This window comes from Pocillopora verrucosa, chromosome 12 (genome assembly GCF_036669915.1).
Source record: "Pocillopora verrucosa isolate sample1 chromosome 12, ASM3666991v2, whole genome shotgun sequence".
Taxonomy (NCBI): Eukaryota; Metazoa; Cnidaria; class Anthozoa; order Scleractinia; family Pocilloporidae; genus Pocillopora; species Pocillopora verrucosa.
In genome coordinates this window covers 5,836,510-5,854,335 of record NC_089323.1, presented here as the reverse complement: position 1 = coordinate 5,854,335, position 17,826 = coordinate 5,836,510, and the positions used below count along the sequence as shown (strand labels likewise).

Here is a 17,826-nt window from a genome sequence, read left to right as displayed (position 1 = left end):
TCACCATGGAAATTTCTAAAATTAATAAAATTACCTTCACAGAGCCTGATGATGGGGAAATATCTTTAATCACTGCAATAGATTGGAAGAAAAATTTGTAGAAGGAGATCAAAGAAATCAACTTTTCATTTGAATAAAGCATATGCATTTAAATTAGACCCAGTTAAAGAATGTACCTCCACGTTGGTCCACATCAGTATCTGAGTTAGTGCAGATTTCCTCCTGTGCCAAGTCTAAATCTTTGGTAGAAATGTCAGACATCTGTTAAGACAAGGATTATTTAATAGTAGTCAACTTTAAAGCCTTTCACTATAAACATCAAGACATTCACAACCACATGATGATGACAAGACATTGCAAATTAATGAAAATCAAGGATTTCCACTGGCCACCATGAGGAGAAGCTGCCAACTGCACAGACATCCCAAGCTCATGTCCTGAGAAAATGCAAACGACATCAATTCATGAAAGTGTCATACATTTGAGACCAAATGGTGTTAAGTTTTGGGGGGGAATTAATCATTTGCTTTTTCTGGTGACATGAGTTTGAGATGTCTTTGCCAACTGCAGCCAGTAAATTGTTGTATTTTCATGTAAAAGATACAGAGCTTTGTGTTTACCTTCTCAGACCCTGATGAGGAGAAAATATCTTGAACCACTGCAACAGATTGGAAGGAAAATTTGTGGCAGTAAATTGAAGAAATCACATTTTTTTTTTCAAAATAAAACATTTAAATGAGACCCATTTAAAAAATATACCTTCAGGTTGGTCCACATCATTATCTGAGTTGATACAGATTTCCTCCAGTGCTGAACCTAAATCTTCAGAAATGTCAAATATCTGTTAAAGCAAGGATCATTTATTAGTGGTAAACTTTCAAGCCTTTCACTATGACTGTAAAAACATTCTCAACCAGATGGTGATGAGAAGAACCAAATTGTCAACTAGGGTTGCTTTTGGATAAAACAAGAAATACTCAGAGCTAAAAATATGAGAAATATGAGCTACAAATTACAGAAAATTGATGTTTGAAATGGTTCATGTCAAATAATTGATGAACTGTGTGGGTTTCCTCCTACCTGATTAAATTTGCTGATCACCATGACAATTTCTGAAATAATATAATTACCTTCACAGAGCCTGATGAGGGGGAAATATCTTGAACCACTGCAACAGTTAAGAAGGAAAATTTGTCACAGTAAATCAAAGAAATCAACTTTGTATTTTTTCAAAAGAATAAAGCATTTAAACTAGACACATTTAAAAATATACCTCCAAATTGGTCCATGTCATTCTCTGAGTTAGTAGAGATTTCCCAGTCTGAATCTTTGGCAGAAATGTCAGATACCTGTTAAGGCAAGGATTATTTAATGGAAGTAAACTTCTATGCCTTTCACAATAAGTATCAAGACATTCTCAATCAGATGGCGATGAGAAGACATTACAGATTTATGAAAATTAAGGGTTTCCACTGTCCACCATTTGGAGAAGCTGCCAACTGCACAGTCATCCCAAGCTCATGTCTCAAGAAAAAGCAAACAACATCAGTTCATGAAAGCGTCATACATTTTGTGACCTAGTGTTTCGGGGGAATTAATCATTTGCTTTTTCTGGTGACGTGAGCTTGAGATGTCTTTGCCAACTGGGGCTAGTTATTGTTGTATTTTTCTGAAAAAGATACGGAGTTTTATGTTTCGAACTCAAAGTATACTAAAGCCTACTGGAGTAAACCATAAATCAGAATTGTTTCATTTAGCTTTCACTTCCATCATGATTTATTTTTCATGTCCTCATTCATTTAATTTTACTTTCTTTCAAGAATATAATTCCCAAATATTGTTTTTATTCCGCCCCAATTGCTGAAATATTTTGGGCAACTGGGGCGGAAGTAAGCGTTTAAAGATTACCCTCAGCCAGCGAACTTATGAAGTGCAGTCTGGATATTGTTTTGTTTTTCAACCACTCGTAGACTATCTCTCGGACATCCTTTATGCTATCCAGAGCCTCCTTCAAGTCACTATCGGCTTCCTTGATTTCTATCGAGTTAACGATTGACTCCCCAGTTCAGGTTGTTTGGGATGTACCAGCTCCGATAAGGCTCAGCCGTGCTAGTAAAAGTGGCGAGGCAGCTCCTGCTGTCACTATTGTTACAATTACTGCGAGAATGCTCGCAACACCTCCCAATATGCTACTAGAATGACCTACCTTGCCTTCCATCCTTACATCGTCAAGTTTATCCGCCCCTGTAGGGTGACATTGGACAGCTTCCCGTATTTTGGGAAACATAACTTCCGCCTTTTCTCGAAATTTTTCGGCAACTTCTGTATCCTGAAGTGACTGGACATCATGCACATCAACGACCTCTAAGTTCATCGCTCTCGCTAAATTTTCACCCCCATTCACTAAGTTTGAGCAAAGAGAAAAAAAACATTCATGACTTTGTCACATCTCAAATTTGCAGAGTTAAGCTACAGTTGTAAGTCGTTACCATCTCCAAATGTACATAGTACATTTAAAACATGGAAAGTTGTGCAAATATAGCAGATACTGCAAATTAGTTTATAAAAAAAGACAAAATAATTCCCTTTACTAATTGGGCGCGTGAAATTCTTTCAAGCAAAGGCCAAATTATTGATTTCCCTTGCAAAGCAATTGAAGTTGAGAAAAGGGGAAGAAAAAATTTCAAGGTTATGAAAAAAATCATTCGATTGATGAAATTATCAGATTGGTATCCCCATAATATTAGTCTGTTGCGGTCGAAATCTATAGAAGGGGTATGAAAGAACGGTTAAACCTAAAAAATTCGAATGAAACTTTTATCATAGCTCTGCTTGAAAGTACATTGCCATTTCTTAAAAAGAAACCCACGTGGTAAAAAACAACACCAACTCAAACCCAAGGTCAAACAGGATAATTATGTGTAATCAGTGAGCTGTGGCCTCATTCATCAAGAACATTCACCTCTTTTTGGAAAAAATTATCATTACAGCTGTTAAATGTTTTTCACAGTAGTTGTGTCTCAATTTAAAAAGATCAACAGCCAAATGTTAATGCATGCAGAAAAGCGCTTCAATTATTTTCTAAACATGAAAAGCCTCTTGATGAAAGAAAATATATGCTAAGGAATTCGTTGGTTAGGGAGTATTTGTAAAATGGTCTAAAATGAAAAGGGAAAAACCTTTGTCTGACGTAATGGAGATGTCATCTTCAGAATCCGAACTTTGGGGCTCCTTAGAAGATGTCTCTAAATCTCCTAAGTACCCTGCATCCTCTGACAGATCACTTGTGAGGTCACCGCCTTCATTCTCGGTGTTACATTCTGCTTGGTTAAAGGGAGACGAAAACCATTATGAGAGAATTCTCACGTAAAAATAAAAAAAGAGGAGATTCTGTATGGCTTGTGTTGAGATAAAAAGACGCTCCTCATTACATCACACAATGATCACAAATTCAGCTATGTTTGATCGATATGTACATTGCCATATGTTGTAATATTTCAACGCCGCAGCTGAAAGAAGTTTTAAGTATCATTAAATGTATGATGGAACTGTGGCATCCCAGTATAAATATTTCGCGATCACGGTTTCATCACTAACTTAGACCATTTACATAGGAGTGATCATTCTTTTGCCGTGATTACGTCGCGGGCAAGTGTGATGTGAGATTGATCACACCAGTGATAAAAATGTGTCACAGTAAAAATATTTTGTAATCACATTCACAGTCATCATGAATTACGCCCGCAGTCAAGGCAGTGATAACGTCTCTGAAAAGCGTGATCAGAGTGATCACAACAGTGATGAGGGTGTATACCGGTAAAAATATTTTGTAATCACAGTCACAATCACATCCAACACCGCTCGTGATTACGACAGCGCAAACTCTTTTGCCGTGATAATGTCTCTCGCATGCATGGTAAGAACGATTACTACAATGATAAGGGTGTTCACACCTAGTGATCAAGGTTTAGACCTTTATGTTTTTGTTGTCACACGATTCTAAGAGGAGATTCAAGTTGTAATATTCTTTAAAATCCATCCATCCTATGAAAGGAAAATCTGAAATCCTTGTGAGGATAATAACACATGGCTTTCTGTGGACATATTTCACCCTATACCCACTCGTAACAAATTGATACCAATCATTTTTCTTATTTTGATAGTCGAGCTTTGACTTATTTTGTTTATTTTAACTCAAGGCGCAGTAGACATACACTATTTCATTGGTGTAGAAGCTACATGAGTTAAATGTGAACTCAGAAATGAAATTTGAGCATAAAGATTTTTACTTGGTATGTCCAAGCTAACCCTGTCCAAGTTACTTTTGTCACGGAATTTAAATCATCTAGAAAAAAATCGCCATTGCATATCATCAGAGCTAACTGACTTTTTTAGGTGCCATATTCTCGCTTCTGCTTTAAGGGAATAATCTCTGACAATGACGTAATTTTCTTGGCGATTGAGATCAGTATTATTGCTCAGGTTTATCGAGATGCACGTGCTCTGATTGGTCAAGAATTGCATCCTATTTTGCAATAATCACCTAGCACGAGGTAATTATATCTCGAGATGGCTGTTTTGGGCTTTGGCATAATTCGTAGGAAGCAATAAACGCAATGGAAGAAAATACAATTCTGAAGAGCAAAATGACGCTACAAAATTTGGTGCAACAACTTTCAAAGGAAAAACATGAGGCTTTTGCCATTTAAATTAGAAAAATCAGTGAAATTCAGGTGGAAACTGGCTGATTATCTCGATACGAATAATCAAAACAATTGTAACTAAATGGCTTCAACAACAAAACAAATTTACAGCAGAATTCGAAAGCATCTGAGTAATTGTACTAAAACAATTATACGCCTTCGGCGAGTACTTGTTCAACAAAAGATAACAGATGACGTCAAAATGTCTCATGTGCTACTTTTTTATGCTTACCACATTCTGACGTCACCAGTGATTTATCAGAGAGGTTAAGCACAGTGTTTACGGCATACGGGAAACGACGAGGCGCACTTTCCTACCCTTTTTGACAATTTTTTTTTGCGCTCCAGCGTTTTCAATGTAAAGGGGGGAGGTTTCACGTTAATGAAAATGTGAGTGAAAAGTGTTTTCTTTTATGTTGTTGTAAAGTATTAGCAATCGTGTGCTCCGAGGCAAAGCTTCTTCACTTCTTCTTTGAAGTAAAACAACTGCCTTACATGACCACCTTGCATTGACTTTACCAAGACATCACCGGAAAAAAGAAAAAAAAACTTAAGCAACACGAGCTTCGTGCAAATTCTTTGTAATAGTGACTTTAGGATTTAAGGAGATTAAGGAGGTTGCAAAGAAAACTTTCGAAACAATGGAATACGCTGTTTGGGGGGTATTCGTAAAATGGTCTTAAATGAAATGGGAAATACCTCTTCTTGACGCAATGGAAATGTCATCTTCAGAACCCGAACTGTGTGGTTCACTAGACGATGTCTCCAAATCGCCTAAATATCTTGCGTCCTTTGACAGTACACTTATGAGATGATAGCTTTCGTTCTCAGCATTAAACTCTACTTGGTTGACGAGAAAAAAAACCATTATGAGATAATTTTAACGTAATAGAAATGCGCTTATTCACTTTCTCAGACAATAACCATAAACTCATTTATGTTTGACTAATATGTATATTGTCTTAATTATGTTAGCACCGCATCTGAAATAAGTTGCAACTATCATCAAATGAATGACACAAGTGCAGTGTACCCGTAAAAATATTTCTTGATCACGCTGTCATCACAAATCACGCATATGATCACTCTTCATCTGTGTTAACATCTCTGGCAAGTATGATGAGAGTGATCACAAATTAACAGCGACAAGGGCGTTCACAATAGGTGATCATGCTTCAGACCGTTATTATTTGTGTTGAAGGTGATATCACACGATGCTGTGGGGGATTCTAGTTGCGAAATTCCCAAACATCGTGATGGTGAGGATTCTCACGTGTTGGTTTCTATATTACAGGTGGTATCCTTGCCATGGGCAGATTTTACCCTTGTCCAACACTTGTGACAAATTGATCTGGAGCACCCTTCATGTTGTGATGACCAAGTTTACTCTTAGTTTAAACAAGGTGTCATAGACACTACTGATTTCAGCAGTGTAGAGGGTGCATGAGTAACAAGTGAAACCAGATATGAAACTTAAGCACAACCTGAAGCTCAAAATGTAAGAGTGATTAAGTGTCGCTCAGTTACCATGCTTACTTTGAGCTTCCTCGGCAGCAGCCTGTGCAAGTTCTGACCAATTGATTTTCTTTGGATATTCGTTTGAAGCAGAGATCTCTACTGAAAATCTGCAAGTTAAAAAAGATTAAATTCACTACAAACTACATGCATCTACTCACTACAATAAATAAAAAACAAATGCATGCATCTACACACAACGATATGTAAAAAAACATAAAACTAGTATCTCCTAACCGTATGGGGGGGAGGGGGGGCCTCCATGTTACTTAGTGCATCAAGCCTTATTTTTAGACTACCCCTTTGTTTCCTGGTCTCTCACCTCGGTGTTAAGTAATAAATTAAGATTACCACTAAAAGTTGTTTGGATGCATGCAATACTACTAAAGTACAATCCTTGTCACAATGAAATCATGACAAGATTTCTAACTTTCAGTTCTATGGATGATGTACCTCTTGGTCACGCCTTTCAGGTAACAAGCAGTCTCGTTGTGGCCATGGTCTCTCGCGACCACCTCAGGCAATGGTCGACTGTCCTTGTAAGCATCGAAGACCAGTCTTCCAGCCGAGGTGGAAAATATCATCTCAAGAAACTGCTGAGCGCCCTCTCTTGCAGCAGAATAAATCAGGAGACGTAAAAACTGCACTTGTTGTGCATTTCCTGGAAATAAAAATTGAAAAAAAAGGGAACAAAAGGAAATAAAGGGGAAAGTCATAAAATACCAGTCTTGTAATTGTGTAATATATATATTTAGCCGAGCCTAAAAGCGGACCTTGAATTTTTTTCCCGCACTTCTCGTCCACAAAACTAAAGCCCCTAAGCTTTTCATTCGCAACTTCTCCGTCTCCGTGTAGAGAACTGATTCTATTATCGATGCTATAGGGTTAAATTTTTAGGTCAATAGGCAATTTTTTGAAAATTTTCAAAAGCAGGGAAGAAAATTGTGCAAACCGTTAAAAAGTTTTTCCAACAATATGGAACAAGAAAATGTAAATTAATCTCAAACCCAGAGTCTTTTCAGTTATGTACAAGTGTTGCGCACACGTTGCGCTCAAACGTTCGCTGAACAAGAGTAAAGCTATGACATTGATGTGCCCGCGGTATAGTTGGCCGCGCATGCTAAAAGCAGCACCTTGTACGTACGTTGCCTTGTGACTATAAAGTATATATTTGCTGAGGGTATCTTATCAAAAAGAGATAAAAAGTTACCAAAAGGTCCATATTTTTGTGGGTCTCCATCACTGCTATCAAAACTGCTGGCAGTGTGGTATGCCACTTCCTCACTGAAGTTTTTAAATTGGTTGGGGTTTTGAATCATGAAATCTGCTTCTTCCTCATCAGGAAAGTAAAAAATTTCAGTTGACCCTAGACGGGTATTGTTTTGATCTTCCAAGATAACATTGGCCCAACCAGATGATGGTGCCCCTGAAATAAAATCATTGAAAGTTGAAGATGTAGAAGTGCTGTAGCTAAGTTGACAATATTTGCTGGCTGAAAATCAAAACACATCCATATAGTTCAACATCAATATAGCTACAGCCTTTTACATATAATTACAATAAAAAATGAACAATGCTGTTGATTAAAAAAGTTAAAGGAACAATTGATTAAATAATGTAATATTATTTCTTAAACAGGGTATAATTCGTAACAAGCATCAACAAACCTGGGATAGGGAGTCCAAATATACCTTTAGTTGTAATGGCCAGTTCAACATTGCCAAAGATAACCTCTGACTTGAGAAATATTGCATGGACAGTGGTAACATTTGTGTTGAGACATGGATGAAATGAGACACAGAAAGGACCTCCACCCTAGAGGAAAGGAAGGATTAAGTGTCTTTAGGAAAGGAGGTAAGTTTCTAAAGAAATTGTGGAGCTGCATCATGCAGTATAGGAGAGTATATAATTTGGTTTTATCAAGCGAGTTGAAAATGTAAATTGGCCATGGTGGCTGTAAAGAGTTTTTAAGCTACGTTTCAATCATTTGCCTTTCATCAATCATTCTGATGAAGGGCTGTTACTCAACTCAAGATTTCCCCCATGCAGCTGAGCTTCTGATATCATGTGATGGTACAGTTACTCACAATTGGACTTAAATCACCTCCAATCTAAAGTTTGAGGAAAACTATAATTATAGTATTATTTTCAGATGCAAATTAAGCAATGGGGCTACATATATACAATGTCATTGATATTCATGTAAACTATAAGTGCTCTAGCTCAGCTTATTTAAAACCTCATCTAAATCAAGAAGGGGCACTTATTGGAAGGGTGCACTATGTCAAGGGGGACGCTTCAATTAATATACTATACAGGGTCCGCAGAGAGTTACAAAATTTTTCAGTCTCTAAATTAAAGGTTATGATTACATGTACTTCAAAATTACCATCCCATACTCCCAGTCTTTTGAATTTATATGCATGTCACACCCATCACCCAGGGCAAAAACTTAACTCAAATCACGAAATGACTAGCAGTTATAAACTATTAGGCACCTAAGGCAGACTTTACCTTCAAATGACACTCTTTAGGTTCCATATCAACCTCATAATCAAGGTCTCCTAACAACTGCAAAGACCTATCCTCTAGAATGTGATAAGAAGTCAAAGAAAGATAAGTTATTCCTACAGTTAGGAAATTCAGAGTAGCTAAAATGCATTGCATTCTGTGCGTATATATATTATAACATGCATACCAGATATCAAAGTAAAAAAGTCTCACATCACAGACAATTGGGCTGGATTCTTTGTGACAATTACCTTGTGTCAATTCTGGATCACTGACTGATATCCCACTTGTCTCAGACTAAGAAAGATGATCACAAATAAAACTTAAATTAATAAAATAATGCACTTTATTTTAAAGTTTCAGTTTCAATATCATTAATATTAAACTTTAATTCAAAAGTAAAACAAGAAGATGGATTGCATCAGGTCATTAAGTTCCCTTAAGCTCACCCACTGTGAAGTCTAATAGCAAAATTTTGCATGTAAGCCAGGTTTGTACTGATTTCAGTGAATGCTTTATCACTCACTCACTGCTCTGCATATGCATGATTAGTCTTGCAAAGTAACCTAATAATAAACTTTATTCAAGTGTCTATACACTTAAGCCATATCAGCTAATTGGGGATACTTATATAAATAAATATATATATATATATATATATATAAATGAATGAATGAAGGGGTAGAGTCTATTGGCATAAAGTGCTCAATGCTGTGGTAGCAGAGCTAAGTATACATAAGTTAAAGAATTAAAGGATGCATCGATTCTCTGTGACTCTGAGTTTTGCGCCTAAGCGCTTGTCAGACAGAACTTTCTGTCTGATGAGTGCTTAGGTGTGAAACTCAGAGTCACAGCGAATCAATGCGTCCTCTTTAATTCTTTAACTTATTTATATAAATATATATATATATATATAAATGTGGGGGTAGAGTCTACCTTGGGATAAAGTACTCAATGCTGTGAAAGAATCAAAGAGGACGCATCGATTCTCTGTTACTCTGAGTTTCACGCCTAAGCGCTCGTCAGACAGAAGTTCTATTTTATTTTATATAAATAAATATGTGCAGTTCTAAATGGGCCTATCATACTAAAAATATGAAAGATATATGTACATATATCATTATGCAAACAAAATTAAAAATTTGATTAAATAAATAACAAAATGAAAGTTTAAGAACTACAACAAGTGTTTACCAACCCCCATTTGTCTTTCATCAGGTGCCCAGCCAAACCAATCTTCCTTTTCTTATAATGATTAAATATCTTTAATTTGTCTCCTATTCACTCCAAAAGTATGGACCAAAGTATTTTTCAGAATGTTTACCAGAAATTATGGAGTTATATCATGGAATCATGAAGTCAGACTTAGTTACGTAAATTGTAATTAGTGTCCAGTCTTTGAATTAACTCAGAAGTATACTTTGGAGATATTCCATTTTTCATCTCAAACATCAAAATTGCCAAATATTGCAGTCCTCTGCTGTAAAAAATTTGATAGGCTAGCCTTCTTGTCATTAATTACAGTTCTTAGAGCCTTCTTCTGCATTCTCTTCAGTTTGCATTTATCAGATGCTTTTGTAAACAAACATACAATTGAACAATTGTTCAGTCCAAGAGGGATAGCTGAAGAGACACAACAAGGTCTTCTCAGGAACAAGTTTCCCCATCCATGACAGATTTATTGCAGAATGGGCTTTGAAACACATTTCTGACCTGAAATATTCACCACGATTAAGTTTCCTATCTATAACACTTCCTAATAAACTTAGAGAGTTTGTGTATTAAATCTCCTCATCATCAACAGTAACAGGTGTCTCTGATGTGTCTTTCGCTCTGGAAGCTAGGAAAATTGCTTAAAACTTGTCTTCATTTGTTAATAGGAAATTGCTTTTATACCAGTTAGCCACAATCACTGCCTCATTATTTATGGTTGACTGTCACAACATGATCTGATCAATTCAACTTGAGCCAGATGGAAAACTAAACTGTCATTTAATACCTTTAAAATGATTATGCACCCTAGGAAATAGGTGATTCCAGAAAATATCTAATATACTATAATAAAAGCATCCTCTTGTAATTCTTATTTCATAGAATTCTAGGCCAATGCAGTGTGACAGGTGAGAGGGTTCATACTGGACAGGAATTCCAAAGTCATTAGGAGGTCTAATATTCCCTATGAATTTCTGTGCATAGTAGTTCCCTGGTTATTGTATTGCACTGCAAGTCTTCTTTAATTTTTGCAGAACAACCATTTTAGATAGCAGATAGGGTTAATTGATATGCCCAGAGGACAGTTGTCCTCTGTTACACCATTGTTCCCCATAGGTACGTTGTACAGTCGTCATTAACAACATCTGTTCATGTGATAAGCATTTACAAACCCACTCAGCAGTTCTAAATTGGGGTTACCCAAAAACTCCTATGTAAATATGAACTGTACTCAGTAAGACCACAAAAAAATTATCTTTTTGGCAGTACCCAATAGACAGATAATTTTAGGAGAATTTATCCAAAAAGCATATACTACTTAACAACAGAGCTTGTACAGATTTTTTAATTGCTGCTGTCTGGAAATGTTTATAGTTAGACAAATAGTGATTGAAAGGGGACTAAACAATGTTAACCAAAAAATTCCAAAAGAGAAGGCAGGCTAATGAGGGTGTGTGGGGGAAATAACATTATGGATATTACACCAAGGTGTTAAACTTCAAAATAATGTCCGAAATATACTAAAAACGACAACATTTACTGGAAGTCTATTTCAAATTACCTGATCACCCGCAAGTTCTTCACTTGATCCAAAAAGTGAATGAAACACTTTGGAAGGCAATTGGAACTCTCTCTCAACAACTTTGTTATTTTCACTAAACTTTCGGCATTCTTTGTACTCTTTTGCGCCGTCATCTCGATAGCAACGAAGAAGAAGAGCCTCTCTAAAGCTGTTGCTTGCCCTACTGCGATCGATGCTTATGTCAAACCCGGGGTTCTTCTTAGCTCTATACCCAATATAACGTTCTACAGCAGCCTCCCAATTGATACGGAACCGACCCTCCTGATTGACAAACCATGCATACTCCTCTCCTAGGATCAATTCTCGGATGAAATGGTACACTGTATTCTTGTTCCCTAAGCGAATAAAACACATTGATCATTAATGTTTTAATTCGAAAAGTTCTTGTTAGAAAGACAGGGGGTTAGACGTAAACACAAAACTGTGCAAAGTTGATGTTTTCATCTTTTAGTACCCTCTTAAGTAAAGTGGGCTTGGATAAGAAAGAAATTAACTGTAGGAAATAAAAATTCCCGTTCTGATTCAATCAAGGTATAGTGGACCAAACACAAGAGAGTCTCCTTTCCTAGTTGACACATGTTCCTAGAATTCGATGGCAGTTCGTTAAATTGCTTACCTCCCCCAAAATTCGCCGCTAGTCTCGACATGTCAGTTGTTTTAAGTGTTGACCCAACTGCATTAAAAATAAACAGAACTACTCATTAATCATACTTCCTTGTACTCGGTGAGAAAGTGCACTCCGTCCAAGTGGTTTCTAGGTTGTGATTGGCTAAAAAATTTCGATACTCCCTTCTGATTGGAAGAGCTTTTTGGTCCCAGTTGGAAAGATCCAACTTGGGCACTGCTCGCATTGGATTCATCCAACGTGGACATTATTTCTCTTTGGTAATTAATTATTATCAACTGAGTTGATAACGTGGATAGGCCACCGTAAAAAGTTCCAAAGCTGACGTTTCGAGCGTTAGCCATTCGCTCTGACGAAGGGGTAACACTCGAAACGTCAGCTTTGAAACTCTTTACGATGGTCACTTTACGTTGTCAACTCAGTTGATAATACAGGAACCGAGCAGCAAGTTTTCGAGTGGGGGGCTAAAGAAGAATGCGTGAAGGAAAATTTTTTTGTTAAATTATTTTTTGTTTAATTTATTTTTATTCTTGCTAAAAAGTGGGGGGGGGGGGGGCTAAAGCCCCCCCCCCAGCCCCTCCCTCTGCGCGGTCCCTGTAATAATTAATTACCCTGTTATACTCTCCCACCGACGCAACACCACATTGTCTTTAGAAACTTACCTCCTTTATTCATTACTCATCTCAACTACTTCCAAGAAAAAAAACGTTTTTTGTTTTGTTTTGTTTTCGTTTATTTGTTTGTTTGTTTTTTAACCGCGAACTTATGTTGCAGGAATGATAAGCATTTTCCCTTTTCAAGGTTGTTTTGCACGAGCGTTACGAAACCAAATTAGGACATCTGTCACGCATTGCTTAAGGAGTGATGAAAATCCTTTTTTTTCGCGTGACTCTTGTTCTTCCACGCGCCGCTGCAATCTGATCAGAACACGCCGCTTTCTCCTCGAGCTGGCTTAATTCTGACTGAATTTTTCTGCGAATAAATTCTAATCTTATACAGCCGTGAAGCTTGACTCATTAATCTTGTATTCTTTCTGGTGGTGCTTGGTAAGACAACATTTTAGATACAGAAAACATTTCAATTCCGACGCAACAATCGATCTTTTAGTCTTATTGACCTAATCTACGGCAGAGGTTTGTTCGTCAACCCTTTAAGGGCCTGTTTACATGAAGTTGGGGGACCCCAGGTAGGTGAGGTTACCCGCCTAGGTGGGGTAACCCGCCTGTCCATATAATTTCTTATTTTATTTTAATCACGTTTACATGATAGGTGGGGTGACCCGCCTAGGCGGGTTGCCCGGTCTGCCAGGTAGGGTAACCCTGTCAACCGTGGTGACAATTTGCCATGTAAAAGTGTCAAGGTGGGGTAACCCGGGGTCGCGTTCATAGCAAAAAGCTCGAAAGCGAAACATGTATATTTTAAAACTTTGCACATTTCCTAGCCGTCTCATGGCAGAAATCACCAGAAACCGCAATGGACACACAAGGAGTGTAAAATGTTCACATTTCGGAATATTTAGCGTTGTATATCGACCATATTTGGTTTCCCAAACTATTCCGTATAACGAAGCCGAACACCGCGTAACACAACGCGTGACGCTTTCATGAATAAAAACATATGTGTCCGAGAATTAATCTTTCGTCATTTTCGAGATGTGAGCTTGGGACGCCTCTACTCCAACTTCTTAATTGCAAGCGCAACAACAACCTCAAGAAACCTCACCCCAGCACCCCGGGGTTGTAAGATTGCATGTATACGTGTTTTTATTTTTCGACCACGGCTAAGCGAGTTGCCTCACCTACTTGGGGTCCCCCACCTCCATGTAAACAGACCTAACTCGCAAGATCTTATTTTTAATTCTCCCCTCGAGCTGCTCGACGTTTCTTTGTAAATTAGTTACAAGGATCTGGTGTTAGATCAAAATAACAACTTCCTGATAAGTTTGAATATTCTTATTACCGTTTGCTGGATAATTTGTGCCTTAGAGAGTTTTTTTACTTTTTGTATTTAAAGGGATAAAAGATGATTGTCATAGACAACGACAGACGTTCCAAAAACAAGAACGGACGCTATACTCTCAAATCTTACCGAATTTTTTCTCTTCAATTCGGCTACTACCACTCCAGAATCAGTGAAAATTCGCTGTACTGAAGAAAAATTGTGATCGTCGTGACTGAGATGACGTGACATCACGTAAACCACCGATGGAACCTTAGAACTTATCTTGTAATGATGCGTTCACGATTAGTATAATCCACTGAATAACGCCCGGAAATGCAGACGGAACTGTTTTTATGTGACACATTTTTCGTGCTCGCTTTCGAAAGCGTCCGTTTTCAGTTGTCCACACAGGGAAACGAAGCGTTTTAAGGGAGGATGTCAGCATCCATCGCACAAATTTGAAATATTGTGGCAAGTCGCCCAAAATTCGATACTTTCATATTTTGTAGCCTAATGGTGGTGTAGTTTTTTTGAGAAAATACATTTTAGTTTTCGAGAAATTATTTTTTTCGTTCGATCGTTCAAATATGCAAATTTTCACGCTGAGTATTACCCGAGTTGTGTGACCTCATGTAATGAGTAAACTTGACCTCCGGTATTTCTGTCAACATAATCCTTTGTTTTATCATCTAAAGTTAATCCCCTGCCATTACTGGAGCTGGCTAAGAAATATTCATTTTTTGGTAAATATTTTGTCCGACATACTTTTCCTATGTCGAAAAGTAACATCGTAACAAAGACAGTTTTAACAATGACCGATATGACAGAATCTACTGAGCTTCGAGTTTTTGAAAGACAAAAGGATAAAGGATGGTTAAATGAATATTTACCTGTATAGATATTTTTGTTTATGTTGTATTGGAAATATTAGAAAATATACCTTTTGTGGTCACTAATCGTTGTGTCAGTGGCAGCGAAGAAGTTAAAAGCGGGTTGTTGCTTCGACGCTATTCAAATTTATAGTATTTAGACAGGAGAGCAAAGCGTGATGCTCTGGGAATAAAAACTTTTAGGGGCCTTTTACATGATATCGGAATGAGTTTTGTTCAAGAACGAGTTCATTCCGGTTGCCACATGATACCAGATTAAAATTTATTCGAAACGAGTCATTTCTGAATGAGTTTATTGGGGTTTTCACTCCAGAACGAAACACTCATTCTTGTACTTGTATAATGTAAACGCGGTACGACTCTTTCATCAGTGTGAATCCTCTTTAGGAGCGAGGGAAGCAAAGAAAAAGACAGAAAAGGAAATAAATAATTGTTTTCACAGGCTAAATTATCTCGCATGTAAACTCGGTATGAAATTAATTTCGTTCCGAAACGAAACTCATTATGGAATTATGTAAAAGGTATCTTAGGGACGGAACATTAGATTTTTGAGGTGGGGGGCGACTGGCGCAAATCACTTTTTTTTTCTCACTGGGGGGCAAATCTTTGTTTTTGGGTGCTGACGGGGGGGGGGGGGGAAGGAAATAGGAAATGGGCAAGGATGCTTGTCGTACCTTTCAGGGGTCAAAGAAACCAGAGACCTGGCTGGTGCGTTTTAGGGTGTTTTTCGCTCAATAAAACACCTGAAATAAGCATTAATGGGACGATTTTAATGACCTGGCTCGAGCCTCTAGAGCACATCGATCAAGGAATTTTTATTTTTAGAATTTTTCAATTTTTTACTTTTGAATCGGTACTTTTTAGGGGTAGACATCAATTGTTGCCACTCCCACACAAATAAGACTCAGGTACCTTTAATAATTTTATAAGGGTCGTTTTCGAAATTTCCGGCGCGCACCCCCGCCCCCTAATGTAAATTTGTCCCCCAGGGGTGATGATACGTGCAGCACACTTGAAATTCAGCAAGGACAAATTTTCATGTGATTTTGGGTGAAGAGAAACAAGTTTTGTCAGCGTTTAGTAGCTTGTGCGGAAGGGCCCTTTACCACCGTGTGCATAATTACGCATTCCGCCAAACGGGAAGCGAACAAAGTGTCAGACATTAGTATAGAAAACTCCGCTTCTGTCTGGATTTTTGGTAGCATATTGACCAATTCCTAATCGAGACTTAAGTCTGATGGAACGCGTAATTTTGCTCACGGTGGTAAGTAGTAGCCTACTTACCGGAGCCAGGCTGTATGAATTTTTCCTGACATTTTGAGTATCGGCTTTTGGAATCGGCTTAACCTTACCATTGCAATGGCCGGACACCTCTTTAGGCACTCTACATCTACTATTGGAACCACAACTCTACTCAACATCTATGTGTGGGGCAAAATGTAAAATCATCGATATCTGTTAGCGTCTCGAAGATGCCGGCAAGCGACAAAATAAGATTAACTTCATTTTCTGGATCTGAAAACTTGTAACTCCGCAAGTGACTTGAAATGTCTTTTTTACAACTATGCAAGGGAACGACTTGAGATATGCAACTTCGGTCTTCTCGATAACTAAACCCACAAGTTCCACCAGCGAACGATTTTAAATGAACAGCAGATCTCCACGTTGGCATGTAAGATGAGAAGCTTACACAACAGATAATTACCTAACTCAGTATGTAGCTTGTCAATCAAATTTACTTTTGTAACCATTCTTTGACTTCGATCGGCAAAGGAATCATTGATGGATCTTTAGTTTTCTAAATGCAGTAGTTCCTAGAAGGTTTTTCTAGACATCATGCAAAGAGGAAAAAAACCCATCTCTTGGTATTTCGGAGATTGATGTAATATGTCAAAAACTTGTGCTTCATGTTTCATCAGGGGTTCCAAACACCGAGAAACAGATGAGAGCACGAGGCCGCAGGCCGAGTGCTTGTATTGTTTCGAGGTGTTTGGAACCCCTGATGAAACACGAAGCACGAGTTTTTGACATGACTTCTCAATCACGTCTTAAAAATACAATGCAATAAAGCATGCAAAAATAATGTATTCCCTGCGGGAATGGTAATAGCTCATGCAAGTCTCTGCCTGTATTTTGAAAGTCGTTTGTCGCATGTTAGCAGTGTTTTATTGTGTTTGATGATTATGGCTGAGAAGGAGAAAGGAAGACCGAGTCGTTTCCGTTTGCCGAAAAGTGCAGCTGAGGAAGAAGTCCTGGCCAATGAAGCTGTTCCATCTTCTTCAAAGTACAAAAACAAATGGGCTTTAAAAATATTTCGGGAATGGCAGCAGCAAAGGGAGATAAAAGTGCTGATTTTAGATACCGGTGGTCTTTACCAAGATTATGAATTGCACAAGGTTAATCCTGTTAGTTGTGAAATAGAGGATATGGATGCCATATCTCTTAACTACTGGCTCACGAAGTTTGTAATGGAAGTCGCCAAAGATTCAGGAGAAAGTTATCTACCCAGAACTGTGTACGAGATAGTGTGTGGTCTGAAGCGTCATTTGGGAGACAAATATGGCGACGAGGCGTTGAATCCACTTGATGCTGCGAAAAAAGGTACGGGAAATTAAACACGTTGTTTTTGCTTGTTTGGTATTTTTTATTTCGGGAATGGTTTCAGTTTTTCTTTAAAGTGACATACTCTTGTTGGTGGATTAATTACAATAGGTTCAGCATTTTTCGGCGTGCCTTAGATGCAGAGATGAAAAATGCTACCAAAGAAGGCTTCCATATCAAGTGCCAAAAGGAGGAGAAAGAATTTGTTACCGCCGAAAAAGAAAGAAAATTCTGAGAGATGAACTT

The 17,826-nt window shown here is 37.8% G+C and overlaps 1 protein-coding gene across 2 annotated transcripts in view; it reads right to left on the bottom strand.

The window, feature by feature from the left end:
• Window positions 1-12,221, bottom strand: part of LOC136277491 (uncharacterized) — a 31,881-nt gene extending 19,660 nt beyond the window's left edge. The window contains exons 1-17 of one of the 2 annotated variants that reach the window (XM_066159691.1): window positions 12,140-12,221; window positions 11,503-11,858; window positions 8,981-9,026; window positions 8,733-8,806; window positions 7,886-8,033; window positions 7,429-7,644; window positions 6,672-6,879; window positions 6,240-6,328; window positions 5,403-5,543; window positions 3,180-3,323; window positions 2,207-2,403; window positions 1,274-1,349; window positions 1,131-1,168; window positions 760-841; window positions 621-658; window positions 177-261; window positions 35-72 (exon numbers count right to left, since the gene is read on the bottom strand). In XM_066159691.1, the coding sequence (XP_066015788.1) occupies window positions 35-72; window positions 177-261; window positions 621-658; window positions 760-841; window positions 1,131-1,168; window positions 1,274-1,349; window positions 2,207-2,403; window positions 3,180-3,323; window positions 5,403-5,543; window positions 6,240-6,328; window positions 6,672-6,879; window positions 7,429-7,644; window positions 7,886-8,033; window positions 8,733-8,806; window positions 8,981-9,026; window positions 11,503-11,858; window positions 12,140-12,170 (2,007 nt within the window). In that variant the 5' untranslated portion in view covers window positions 12,171-12,221. The remainder of the gene's footprint in view (window positions 1-34; window positions 73-176; window positions 262-620; window positions 659-759; window positions 842-1,130; window positions 1,169-1,273; window positions 1,350-2,206; window positions 2,404-3,179; window positions 3,324-5,402; window positions 5,544-6,239; window positions 6,329-6,671; window positions 6,880-7,428; window positions 7,645-7,885; window positions 8,034-8,732; window positions 8,807-8,980; window positions 9,027-11,502; window positions 11,859-12,139) is intronic. The other variant, XM_066159692.1, reaches the window with a different exon arrangement.
• Between the last annotated feature and the right edge of the window lie 5,605 nt (window positions 12,222-17,826).